The 13,909-nt window shown below is 42.7% G+C and overlaps 1 protein-coding gene across 1 annotated transcript in view; it reads left to right on the forward strand.

Annotated features, from left to right (window-relative positions):
• Positions 1-13,909, forward strand: part of LOC111970158 (extended synaptotagmin-1) — a 98,823-nt gene that overhangs the window by 28,372 nt on the left and 56,542 nt on the right. The window contains 1 exon segment of the mRNA XM_070445830.1: positions 12,184-12,279. Coding sequence (XP_070301931.1) covers positions 12,184-12,279 — 96 coding nt within the window.

Raw genomic sequence — 13,909 nt, forward strand, 5'->3', positions numbered from 1 at the left:
TGCAGTATTAAACAGTAGAGTAATATATCCTTATACACATACAGTGCATTCGGCAAGTATTCAGACCCTTTCCCTTTTTCAGTTTTTTTCTTTGTTACAGCCTTTTTGTGAAATGTATTTACAAAAAGCACACTACCCCACAATGACAAAGCGAAAACAGGTTTTTAGACATTTTTGCTAAATAATGTGTGTAGATTGATGAGGGGGGAAAAACGATTTAATCCATTTTAGAATAAGGCTGTAACGTAACAAAATGTGGAAAAAGTCAAGGGGTCTGAATACTTTCCAAATGCACTGTAATTTAGGAGTTATTAAGGAGATCATGTTGAGATCATAGAATCTGTTTTGCAAATGATACCTGAGTACAAAACATAACAATATACACTGAACAAAAATATGAACGCAACATGTAAAGTATTGGTCCCGTGTTTCATGAGCTGAAATAAAAAATCCCAGAAATGTTCCATACGCACAAAAAGCTTATTTCTCTCAAATTTTGTGCACAAATTTGTTTATATCCCTGTTAGTGAGCATTTCTCCTTTGCCAAGATAATCCATCCACCTGACAGGTGTGGCATATCAACAAGCTGATTAAAAAGCATGATCATTACACAGGTGCACCTTATGCTGGGGACAATAAAAGGCCACTTTAAAATGCCACAGATGTCTTAAGTTTTGAGGGAACATGCAGTTGGCACACTGACTTCAGGAATGTCCACCGGAGCTGTTGCAAGAGAATTGAATGTTCATTTCTCTACAATAAGCTGCCTCCAATGTTGTTTTAGAGAATTTGATAGTAGGTCCATCCGGCCTCAATCGCAGACCACGTGTAACCTCGCCAGCCCAGGACCTCCACATCCGGCTCTGGTGCTGAGGAGTATTTTTGTTGGTAATAAAGCCCTTTTGTGGGGGAAAACTAATTCTAATTGGCTGGGCCTGGCTCCCCGATGGGTGGGCCTATGTCCTCCCAGGCCCTCCAATCACTGCACCCCTGCCCAGTCATGTGCAATCCATAGATTAGGGCCTAATGAATTCATTTCAATTGAATKATTTCCTTATATGAACTGTAACTCAGAACAATTTTTGAAATTGTTGCATGTTGTGTTTATGTTTTTGTTCAGTATAATAGGCAGTAGAAAACAGTAGAGTAATGCATCCTGAAACACAGTGCTATACAGTCCCACTGACCTGTTTACATTTCACTCAGGTGTTCCAGTTCCAGTCCAGGCAGTCCTACCACAACAAAGTCTTTCCATCCATGGCTCTACTGTTTGTGTTTGTGGAGAGGGCTGACGGCCTACCTGTGCGTCTAATCTACCTCTTTCTCAGTTTGGAAGGGATCTCATGACTTTGTGTGCAGGGCTTATGATAATGATGTTATGTTTGTTATGTTTAGAAGACTCATTCTATTTTGCATATGAATACAGTGTTTATTTTTGTGCACATCGAGTGTGTGTGTGTGTGTTTGTTCATTGTGGTGTGCTTCTAGCTGAAGAAGAGTGGGAAGGAGCCAAAAGTGGGAGCTGAACTTGTTGTGGGGGGGACCTCCCATAAAACGACGGTGAGACAGATCACTCATGCGATATGTCCTGTTTAAAATTGACATATGACACTGTAAAACCTTTCAATGTGTCCTTAAAGAGGGTCTGCCCCTAAAAAGCAAATAATGTTTTTGACTACAAAGTGTTAATAAAAACATTTTGTTCATAAAGTCAGTCTTGTCCAAAACTGAGATTTGTGAGATGATAGGGAAAAAATGGTATGTCACGGAATTAAGGATACCGTAACAGTTTTCATTGTGTTAGGATTATTTATTTTAATCCTGCCCACATGCCCACAGCTGGCAGCACCCAAGTAATCATCAATTACACAAAATACCGTTTGCAGTTAAAATCCCATGTACCAAAAAAAGTGAAATGGGTTTCCATCGCATTTTCAACTCTACTGATGGTTTTCTCACCCATTTTTTTGCCGTTATATAGCTAGTGTGCCCACTCTGGTTTTGGCAAGTGCGCTGTAGCCAACAGCTCGTAGATACAATGCGGGTAGGCTAGTCTACATGATTAGATTATTTTTATTTGTCAAACGGCAGCCAAGCATCAATGATTATGTCACCAGATTAAGACTTATAGAGATATTTATTGGAAAGGAGCAGGTTTATGTCAGTGAATTACAGCTCATGCCTCCTTTCTATGTCTCTTAAGGTGTGTGATCGCACCATCTCACCCCAGTGGGACGAAGCTTTTTACTTCCTGGTTCATGACCCCAGAGAGGAGATCCTCATAGTGAAGGTGAGTGTGTATGTTACTTTTTAGATAAGAGCTTAAAGATGTGTGCTTTTATAAAAGGGTGCTACATTACGCTGTCATCCATCCTTCTTCCATTTTCTCTTATACTAGTTGTCTCACAGTTGGACCTTGCCTATTGGTTCTCTGGTGGTACCAGTCAGAGAGCTGCTGTCAGAACCAGATCTGGTCCTGGATCAGTGGCTGAGACTGGATGGAGCCTCACCTGACAGTCAGATTCTACTGAGGGCTGAACTGAAGGTGAGACACACTCTTGCACTTACAGTACCTTAGAAACACTATCTTACTTTGTAGGAGGCACTATAGTTGTGTATTGAATCAATACATGATGTTTTGTAATAAGGTTGTATGGTGGAGTTATTAAATGTGTTGTTCTTCTACAGGTGCTGTGTCCCAAGAAGTGTGAGATTGATGTGGAGAGGGCAGATCAACCCAGAGCTCGAGCCGCCTCTACTGCTGAACAGAGACTGGAGAGAGACACAGTGCAGCAGAGGTAGAACAAATGAGAGTGTACTAATACAGACCATCACACCACACACACACACACACACACACACACACACACACACACACACACCAACACACACACACACACACACACACACACACACACACACACACACACACACACACACACACACACACACACACACCACACACACACACACACACACACACACAGATTAACCAATTTCTCTGTTCTTCTACCATGTCTGCTCAGGTCTAGTTCAGTGGACACTCCCAGTGCTCCATCCCCCAGCCCTTCCTCTATCCCAGCACCAGTACCAGAGCCAGAGGAGGCTAAGAGGGTAACAGTTACTGAGATGGTAGCTGAGAAGGTACCTGAGGGAGGTCACTGAGGAACCCAGTCTTCCTGGAACACTCCCACACACACCAACCTAAGCCCAGCTTTGGCTCTGAGTGAGAAGCAGTGTGCCAGTGTTTAATTTAATTTAATTTATTTCACCTTTAGTTAACCAAATAGGCCATTTGAGAACAAGTTCTCATTTACAACTGCGACCTGGCCAAGATAAAGCAAAGCAGGGCGACACAAACAACACAGAGTTACACATGGAATAAACAAACGTACAGTCAATAACAATAGAAACGTCAGTGTGTGCAAATGAAGTAAGATTAGGAGAGTAAGCAATAAATAGGCATATTGGCAAAATAATTACAATTTAGCAATTTAACACTGGAGTGATAGATGTGCAGAAGATGAATGTGCAAGTAGAGATACTGGGGTGCAAAGGAGCAAAAAATATACACTGCTCAAAAAAATAAAGGGAACACTTAAACAAACACAATGTAACTCCAAGTCAATCACACTTCTGTGAAATCAAACTGTCCACTTAGGAAGCAACACTGATTGACAATAAATTTCACAGCTGTTGTGCAAATGGAATAGACAAAAGTGGAATTATAGGCAATTAGCAAGACACCCCCAATAAAGGAGTGTTCTGCAGGTGGTGACCACAGACCACTTCTCAGTTCCTATGCTTCCTGGCTGATGTTTTGGTCACTTTTGAATGTTGGCGGTGCTTTCACACTAGTGGTAGCATGAGACGGAGTCTACAACCCACACAAGTGGCTCAGGTAGTGCAGCTCATCCAGGATGCACATCAATGCGAGCTGTGGCAAGAAGGTTTGCTGTGTCTGTCAGCGTAGTGTCCAGAGCATGGAGGCGCTACCAGGAGACAGGCCAGTACATCAGGAGACGTGGAGGAGGCCGTAGGAGGGCAACAACCCAGCAGCAGGACCGCTACCTCCGCCTTTGTGCAAGGAGGAGCAGGAGGAGCACTGCCAGAGGCCTGCAAAATGACTCCAGCAGGCCACAAATTGCATGTGTCTGCTCAACGGTCATAAACAGATTCCACGAGGGTGGTATGAGGCCCGACGTCCACAGGTGGGTTGTGCTTACAGCCCAACACCGTGCAAGACGTTTGGCATTTGCCAGAGAACACCAAGATTGGCAAATTCGCCACTGGCGCCCTGTGCTCTTCACAGATGAAAGCAGGTTCACACTGAGCACATGTGACAGACGTGACCGAGTCTGGAGACGCTGTGGAGACGTTCTGCTGCCTGCAACATCCTCAGCATGACCGGTTTTGGGTCGGTTGTCAGTCATGGTGTGGGGTGGCATTTCTTTTGGGGGCCGCACAGCCCTCCATGTGCTCGCCAGAGGTAGCCTGACTGCATTAGGTACCGAGATGAGATCTCAGACCCCTTGTGAGACCATATGCTAGTACGGTTGCCCTGGGTTCCTCCTAATGCAAGACAATGCTAGACTCATTGGCTGGAGTGTGTCAGCAGTTCCTGCAAGAGGAAGCATTGATGCTATGGACTGGCCCGCCCGTCCCCAGACCTGAATCCAATTGAGCACATCTGGGACATCATGTCTCGCTCCATCCACCAACGCCACGTTGCACCACAGACTGTCCAGGAGTTGGCGGATGCTTTAGTCCAGGTCTGGGAGGAGATCCCTCAGGAGACCATGCCACCTTCTCAGGAGCATGCCAGCGTTGTAGGGAGGTCATACGGCACGTTGAGGCCACACACACTACTGAGCCTCATTTTGACTTGTTTAAGGACATTACATCAAAGTTGGATCAGCCTGTAGTGTGTTTTTTCCACTTTAATTTTGAGTGTGACTCCAAATCCAGACCTCCATGGGTTGATAAATTTGATTTCCATTGATAATTTTTGTGTGATTTTGTTGTCAGCACATTCAACTATGTAAAGAAAAAAGTATTTAATAAAATATTTAATTCATTCAGATCTAGGATGTGTTATTTTAGTGTTCCCTTAATTTTTTTGAGCAGTGTATATAACAATGTGGGATGAGGTAGTTGTGTGGGCTTTTACAGATGGGCTATGTACAGGTGCAATGATCTGTAAGCTGCTCTGCCAGCTGATGCTTCGAGTTAGTGAGGGAGATATGAGTCTCCAGCTTCAGTGGTTTTTGCAATTCTTCCAGTCATTGGCAGCAGAGAACTGGAGGAAAGGCGGCCAAGGGGGAGTTGGCTTTGTGGATGAGCAGTGAAATATACTTGCTGGAGTGTTCTACGGGTGGGTGCTGCTATGGTGACCAGTAGGCTGAGATAAGGCGGGGCTTTAACCTAGCAAAGACTTATAGATGACCTGAGCCAGTGGGTTTGGCGACGGAAATGAAGCGAGGGCCAGCCAACGAGAGCATACAGGTCGCAGTGGTGGGTAGTATATGGGGCTTTGGTGACAAAATGGATGGCACTGTGATAGACTGATCCAATTTGCTGAGTAGAGTGTTGGAGGCTATTTTGTAAATGTACATCGCTGAAGCAAGGATCGGTAGGATAGTCAGTTTTACGAGGGTATGTTTTGCAGCATGAGTGAAGGATGCTTTGTTGCGGAATAGGAAGCCGGTTCTAGATTTAATTTTGGATTGGAGATGCTTAATTGAGGCAGGAGCCAAAGAACCAGGCTCTGAGGGTTGGCCAGTCCTTTTCTGCTGTGTCGGGTAGAGATTCTAAGAGTACATGGCCGTCAAGGCCAGATTGTTCTTCAAGATGTTCATAGATGACCAGCAGGTTCAAATAATAATCACAGTGGTTGTAGAGGTGCTACAGGTCAGTACCTCAGAGTAAATGTCAGTTGGCTTTTCATAGCCGAGCAGTACCATTTACTGTGTGAATAAGTATATTAATACTATGTATTGTGTGAATCAGGTTTTCATGCTACACTGCTGTGTTTTGTACAGTCTTGTTACTAGTGTTTGTTTTTAGGGGGTGCTGAGAATCCACCTACTGGAGGCCCAGAATCTAATCGCCAAGGACAACCTGATGGGGGGCCTGAAGAAGGGCAAGAGTGACCCGTACGTCAAGATCAACATCGGAGGGGTCAAGTTTAAGAGTCATGTGATCAAGGAGAACCTCAACCCCACCTGGAACGAGATGTTTGAGGTATGGAGGTTTTCAGTAGCAATATRTGGCATGTCATGAAGTGAACCATCCATCCTGTCTAACAGAATATGGAACAAAGCCAAAYTGACAATATTGCAATTTGTCATTAATAATGCTGATAGTACTGTATAGCAAAAGATAAAGAATACGATGAAGAGTAAGAAGAAGATATCAGTCTTCTAAAACACCAGAGCTGAAAAATAGAACACCAAAGGGGAGAAGTGTTAAGGGTAAATTAGAATGAATACAGTGTATTTTCACATAGCTGAGGTACAACAACTAGCCTGATTACAGTTGATGCGTTCACTTAACTCAGTAGTAGAGTCCACAAGTGACTGTTGACACTAAACCCAATCTTAAATTCAAATATGCACTATGCAGAAGTCGCTCTGCCATTTCCTGCGTGCAAAAATTCTAGCAGTTTGCCGAATTTCAGTTTATGTGACAAAACAAGCAAGTATATTGTAAAGAATCACTGTACCATCTAAACAGCTGTGAAATATATTTCACGTAACCAAAAATATTGTATTTTGAGCTTGTTAATATCTAACATTTAAAGTGTTTTTATTTTATAGAAACAGATCTTGCCTCTCTCACGTCAGCAGGAAGCAGATTGTGCAGTCATTCTTTCTATCTGTTCTTGATTATGGTGATACCATTCATCAATGTGCTGCTGCCACTACTCTTAAACCCCTGGATGCAGTTTGTCATAGCACTCTTCGTTTTATCACAGGAGACAGTTTTATTCTTCATTACTGCATTCTTTACCAAAAGGTTGGCTGGACCTCTTTAAAGTCACATAGATCACATCATTACGCTCTTTTTGTTTACAAAGCCCTGCTCCATAAGCATCAGACTTACCTAACATTACTGTTAAGATTTCAAATGACAAGTTATCAAACTCGTTCACAGAGTTGGTTTTTAGTCCTTTGGTGTCTACAGAGTTAGGTAAATCTGCCTCTAATTGCCTTGCACCCTGTTTGGAATAATCGCCAAAAGACATTTGGATTGGATACTTGGAAGGCCCTAGGTCAATTCAGACAGCTGACAGAGGATTTTTATAATGAAGAATGTGTTGGTTTTAATTGACTGTTTTGTATCTTAATGTGTACATTGTCTATATTAGTTTTTTTCGATACTTGCCTGTTGTATGTGCTTGTTTTTGTATCGTGCAGGGCTCATTTGTAGAAGAGAGTTAAGTCTCAATATGACTTCCTTGTTTTAGGTCTTTGAAGCTGGTGTACCAAACCGAAAGTAAAAGACGCAAAAACGAAACTTAAGAATGGGAAGCATAGAAATAGTGACACACATTTCTATGTGATTTTGGTTGGGTCGCCCAAAAAGTTACATAATCCAGCTTTAACATTTACCTTGATACCTTTTTCCATAGTCAATTGTATTTGGTCCTCTCCTGCATTTTCTTTATCTGTTTCTTTTTGGCTTTGGATTTCTCCCACTCGAGCKATTGCCCCTCGACCTTCTGTCGGTTTGCTTCGCTTCGGTCTTCAAGAGCTTGGTCCTCTTCTTTTCTTCCCGCTCTGCGCGGGTCTCACCAACGTAGTTTCCCAAACACCAGTTGTAGACCTCCTTGTCTCCTTTTTGTACCTATTGTAGTAGGTGTGTAACATTTTCTTCTGTTTTTCTCCTTAAAGTTGCACTATGCAGAAATCGCTCTGCCATTTCCTGGTTGCTAAAACTCTAATAGTTTAGACCACGTCTGCCTGTTATTCGTTTGTGACTGCATCCAGCTTTCTCAGCCGGTCCTCCTCCCACTCTCTCTTCATCTCGCAGTGTCTCTGCTCTTCCAGAATCCGGGTCTGCTTGGCTATCTGTGTCTTCATCATCTTCTATCTCTCCTCCCTTTGTCTCTCTTCCTCTCTCTCCCGCTCTTCCTCCTGTTCTTTCTTAATCTCGTCCCACCTTGCTCTCTCCAAGGTGTTCTGTCTTAGCTCCTTCATCCTTCTATCCTTCAACTTTTCCTTCTTGGTCAATTTGGGATGTTTCTTTCCCTCCCTATCCTTCTCTAGCTTTCTCTGTCTCGCCTCTCTCTGTCTATCCAACCCTTGCCGCCTCCTTTTTTCTCTCTCTCTGTTTCTCAGTATCTCTCTCTCTTTGTCCTCATCTTTTAAATTGCAAATATGTCAACTATGATACAAAACCTGTATTCAACCCAAACATGCATTAATACCTACGCTATCTYTTAATATATCTCAACAATAAAAACAACACAATTTACTTGAAATTCTAATCTGAATAGCTTTCTGTTAAATGGAATCCTTGAAATCATCGGCATTGTGATGTCATCCCTTATGGTCAAGTGACATCATCACTCTGGAGTGTCCTCAGCCATCCTCAGCCACAAAAGACCCATACATTTCCTGACCTTATTTGCCTTCGAGTTGAAAATAAATGAAGGCGCGCAATTCAAATAAATAATCATAATATTAAACATTTATGAACATACAAGTATCTTATATCGGTTAAAAGCTTAAATTGTTGTTAATCTAACTACATTGTCCGATTTACAATAGGCTTTACAGCGAAAGCATACCATGTGATTGTTTGAGGACGGCACCCCACATCAACATATTTTTCAACCAGGACAGGCGTCATAAATTCACAAATAGCGATTTATTAAATCACTTACTGTTTGCAATCCAAAGGGTCCCAGCTACAACATGAATGATCGTTTTGTTAGATAAAATCCTTCTTTATATCCCTCAAAGTCAGTTAGTTGGTGTCATCGATTTCGGTAATCCACTCGTTCTACCTGCAGACAAATTAATCCCAAAAGCTACCGCTAAACTTTGTTAAAACAAGTCAAACTACGTTTCTATCTAATCCTCAGGTACCCTAAAATGTAAAGAAACTCTAATATTTCATCCGGAGAAGTAAGTTCAATAGAAAAGTAATTGGCAAGTGCGCGTCCTATTCGCCAAAATTCAGGTTGGTTTTATTTGGATTTTCTCCTACCATAGCAATTGTGTTATAGTCTTATACATTATTTTAACATTTCTACAACTTCAAAGTGTTTTCTATCCAATGCTACCAATTATATGCATATTCCTGGCTTCTGGGCCTGAGTAATAGGCAGTTTACTTTGAGCACATCAGTCAGGTAGAAATTCTGAAAAAAGGACCCAACAAGTTTCAAACTGCTCTGATATATTATTTTTTAACTTCTCTAACAAAAACATAATTTTTTTCCAGGTAACTCCTAAGCAACCTAGAATCCAACTTTCGAATTGACCCCAGCTCTGACCATAAGTACAGTGGGGAGAACAAGTATTTGATACACTGCCGATTTTGCAGGTTTTCCTACTTACAAAGCATGTAGAGGTCTGTAATTTTTATCATAGTTACACTTCAACTGTGGAGACGGAATCTAAAACAAAAATCCAGAAAATCACATTGTATGATTTTTAAGTAATTAATTTGCATTTTATTGCATGACATAAGTATTTGATCACCTACCAACCAGTAAGAATTCCGGCTCTCACAGACCTGTTAGTTTTTCTTTAAGAAGCCCTCCTGTTCTCCACTCATTACCTGTATAACTGCACCTGTTTGAACTTGTTACCTGTATAAAAGACACTGTCCACACACTCAATCAAACAGACTCCAACCTCTCCACAATGGCCAAGACAGAGAGCTGTGTAAGGACATCAGGGATAAAATTGTAGACCTGCACACGGCTGGGATGGGCTACAGGACAATAGGCAAGCAGCTTGGTGAGAAGGCAACAACTGTTGTCGCAATTATTAGAAAATGGAAGAAGTTCAAGATGACGGTCAATCACCCTCGGTCTGGGGCTCCATGCAAGATCTCACCTGTGTGGGCATCAATGATCATGAGGAAGGTGAGGATCAGCCCAGAACTACACGGCAGGACCTGGTTAATGACCTGAAGAGAGCTGGGACACAGTCTCAAAGAAACCATTAGTAACACACTATGCCGTCATGGATTAAAATCCTGCAGCGCACGCAAGGTCCCTGCTCAAGCCAGCGCATGTCCAGGCCCGTCTGAAGTTTGCCAATGACCATCTGGATGATTCAGAGGAGGAATGGGAGAAGGTCATGTGGTCTGTTGAGACAAAAATAGAGCTTTTTGGTCTAACTCCACTCGCCGTGTTTGGAGGAAGAAGAAGGATGAGTACAACCCAAGAACACCATCCCAACGGAAGCATGGAGGTGGAACAATCATTCTTTGGGGATGATTTTCTGCAAAGGGGACAGGACGACTGCACCGTATTGAGGGGGAGGATGGATGGGGCCATGTATCGCGAGATCTTGGCCAACAACCTCCTTCCTCAGTAAGAGCATTGAAGATGGGTCGTGGCTGGGTCTTCCAGCATGACAACGACCCGAAACACCACAGCAGGGCATCTAAGGAGTGGCTCCGTAAGAAGCATCTCAAGGTCCTGGAGTGGCCTAGCCAGTCTCCAGACCTGAACCCAATAGAAAATCTATGGAGGGAGCTGAAAGTCCGTATTGCCCAGCGACAGCCCCGAAACCTGAAGGATCTGGAGAAGGTCTGTATGGAGGAGTGGCCAAAATCCCTGCTGCAGTGTGTGCAAACCTGGTCAGAATACAGGAAACGTATGATCTCTGTAATTGCAAACAAAGGTTTCTGTACCAAATATTAAGTTCTGCTTTTCTGATGTATCAAATACTTAAAAATCATACAATGTGATTTTCTGGATCTTTAGATTCCGTCTCTCACAGTTGAAGTGTACCTATGATAAAAATTACAGACTCTACATGCTTTGTAAGTAGGAAAACCTGCAAATCGGAGTGTATCAAATACTTGTTCTCCCCACTGTATACACAACATTGCATTCTGACGTGAGTCATCCTTGTTATGTCTGCCATTTCTCACCTGATTCAACGTTAGCTCTGCATCCGCTGTAGTCTCTCTTTTATCTAACTGGGGGCTTTGTGCTGTGGAAAGTCTGGAAACTGTTCTTTGTGGAATTATGTTTCATGCAATCTATTGCTTTCTGATGAATAGGAGTAGAAATGTGAACTTTCTACACAATATTCATATGAAGTATTTATGACATGTTGTCTGTCAACGACTGTCATGACTCKTGCTCTATAGGTTTACTTATAGTTTCCTCTCTAAGTGTTACAGTCAATGTGATGTGTTTCCCCAGACGGTGATGACCCCACAGTCAGATCAGGAGGTCCAGGTAGAYCTGTATGATAAAGACATGGACAAGGATGACTTCCTGGGCAGGTGAGAGMAGCTGCMCTGCGTTCCAAATGGCACCCTATGTCGTATATAAAGTGCACTACTTTTGACACTAATTAGTGCACTATGTAGAGAATAGGATGCCATTTGGTCTACATCCAGGTTGGGTCCTYTATTTTTGTTAGCCATGTTGTTCCCTGTCAAAGTGTTTGATTTCTGACTGTATTTTTCCCTCCTGTGTACAGGTGTAACATCAGTATGAGAGACATCATACACTCCCAGTATACAGACCAGGTAATGCTTACATCTCTCTCTGCTCGTGTACTAAATGATGTCTGTACTCGCTTACATCGGTAGTCGGTACACTCATCTGTATAATGTGTATTAGTTTTAGTACACTGTCTGATGTGTGGTTTCTTGTCTCTTTTCCAGTGGTACACTCTGAATGATGTGAAGTCAGGTCGTGTTCACCTGGTACTGGAGTGGGTACCAACAGTATCACAACCAGACAGACTGGATCGGGTCAGTGCTCCTTCCCTCCGTTCTGTCTCGTCAATTTATATATTTTTCACACCTCCGTGCCACTCTCTAGTTTTCCAGTGTTACTTTTGCCCTGTCCTCACCTCTCCCTATCTCAGTACCCCTTCTCACCATCTCTCTCTCATTCTATTACTCGTTTTTATCCTTTTAACCACCTGTTTTGATGTTATTTCAAAGTGATTGAACTKTTTTCTCCCCATGCTCCAGGTGTTGCAGCTGCAGTCTCTCCAGTCCTACCAGAACAAGGCTGTTCCCTCTGCTGCTCTGCTCTTCGTCTACATGGACAGAGCCCACTCACTGCCTGTGAGTCACCTCTGACCTTTCACCACTTCACCTCTGTCACTGAGCTATTTTGAACTTTTGAACTCTGGCTTCAGGTTGATGTCTAGTTTTGGCAGCTGTTATATGTGTTATGCATAAATGTTTATATGTTTGATTTTTTTGATTTGCTCACAGTCAGTGTTTGATTTTGACTGTTGTATTGTTTGATCCCTGTTTGTTTGTAGTTGAAGAAGAGTGGGAAGGAGCCAAATGCTGGAGCTGAGCTTGTTCTGGGGGAGACAACCTACAGAACCAAGGTGAGAAACCGTACATGTAGATCTCAAATGCATGACTTGTAACAGGATCTGCCGTGAAAGTCAATTTCTCTGTCTCTCTGAAGGTGTGTGATCGTACCAACTCCCCCCAATGGGAAGAGGCTTTCTACTTCCTGGTTCGTGACCCCAGAGAGGAGATTCTCATAGTGAAGGTGAGAGTTCAGTCTGCTTCAGGATGGATAATGTTTAATTAAAACATAATGTCACTCACTGTAAACATCTTGCACAATCACTGTTAAATGCAATTCATCCACACAAACCTACCCTTTTATCTTTCCCTTTCTAATCACTATTTATTTATCTTTCTCTAGCTCTCCAGTGCTTGGGATCAGGCGATGGGTTCTCTGGTGGTACCAGTCAGAGAGCTGCTGTCAGAACCAGATCTGGTCCTGGATCAGTGGCTGAGACTGGATGGAGCCTCACCTGACAGTCAGATTCTACTGAGGGACTGAACTGAATAAAGGTGGAGGACACCACGTGGTCTATTAAGGTGAACTATACGAAAGAAAAGTACTTATAGGGAGTAGTAGAGTAATGTCACTATCGTTTAGCTCTGTAGTGTGGAATTGCATTTACAGTCGATTGTGCAAGATGTTTACAGTGAGTGACATTATGTTTTAATTAAACATTATCCATCCTGAAGCAGACTGAACTCTCACCCTTCACTTGAGAATCTCCTCTCTGGGGTCACGAACCAGGAAGGAAAGCCTCTTCCCATTGGGGGGAGTTGGTACGATCACACACCTTCAGAGAGACAGAGAAATTGACTTTCACGGCAGATCCTGTTACAAGTCATGCATTTGAGATCTACATGACGGTTTCTCACCTTGGTTCTGTAGGTTGTCTCCCCCAGAACAAGCTCAGCTCCAGCATTTGGCTCCTTCCCACTCTTCTTCAACTACAAACAAACAGGGATCAAACAATACAACAGTCAAAATCAAACACTGACTGTGAGCAAATCAAAAAAAATCAAACATATAAACATTTATGCATAACACTATAACAGCTGCCAAAACTCATCAACCTGAAGCCAGAGTTCAAAATCAAAATAGCTCAGTGACAGAGGTGAAGTGGTGAAGTCAGAGGTGACTCACAGGCAGTGAGTGGCTCTGTCCATGTAGACGAAGAGCAGAGCAGCAGAGGGAAGCCTTGTTCTGGTAGGACTGGAGAGACTGCAGCTGCAACACCTGGAGCATGGGGAGAAAAGAGTTCAATCACTTTGAAATAACATTCCCACAAGAAACAATACTGTGCAGTTAAAGAAGATCAAAACCGATTTAGTAATTGCATGATAGAGAGAACTGGTTGAACAAAGGATTATATAGCACCATTATAAA

Source organism: Salvelinus sp. IW2-2015, linkage group LG11 (assembly GCF_002910315.2).
Source record: "Salvelinus sp. IW2-2015 linkage group LG11, ASM291031v2, whole genome shotgun sequence".
In the NCBI taxonomy this organism is placed as follows: Eukaryota; Metazoa; Chordata; class Actinopteri; order Salmoniformes; family Salmonidae; genus Salvelinus; species Salvelinus sp. IW2-2015.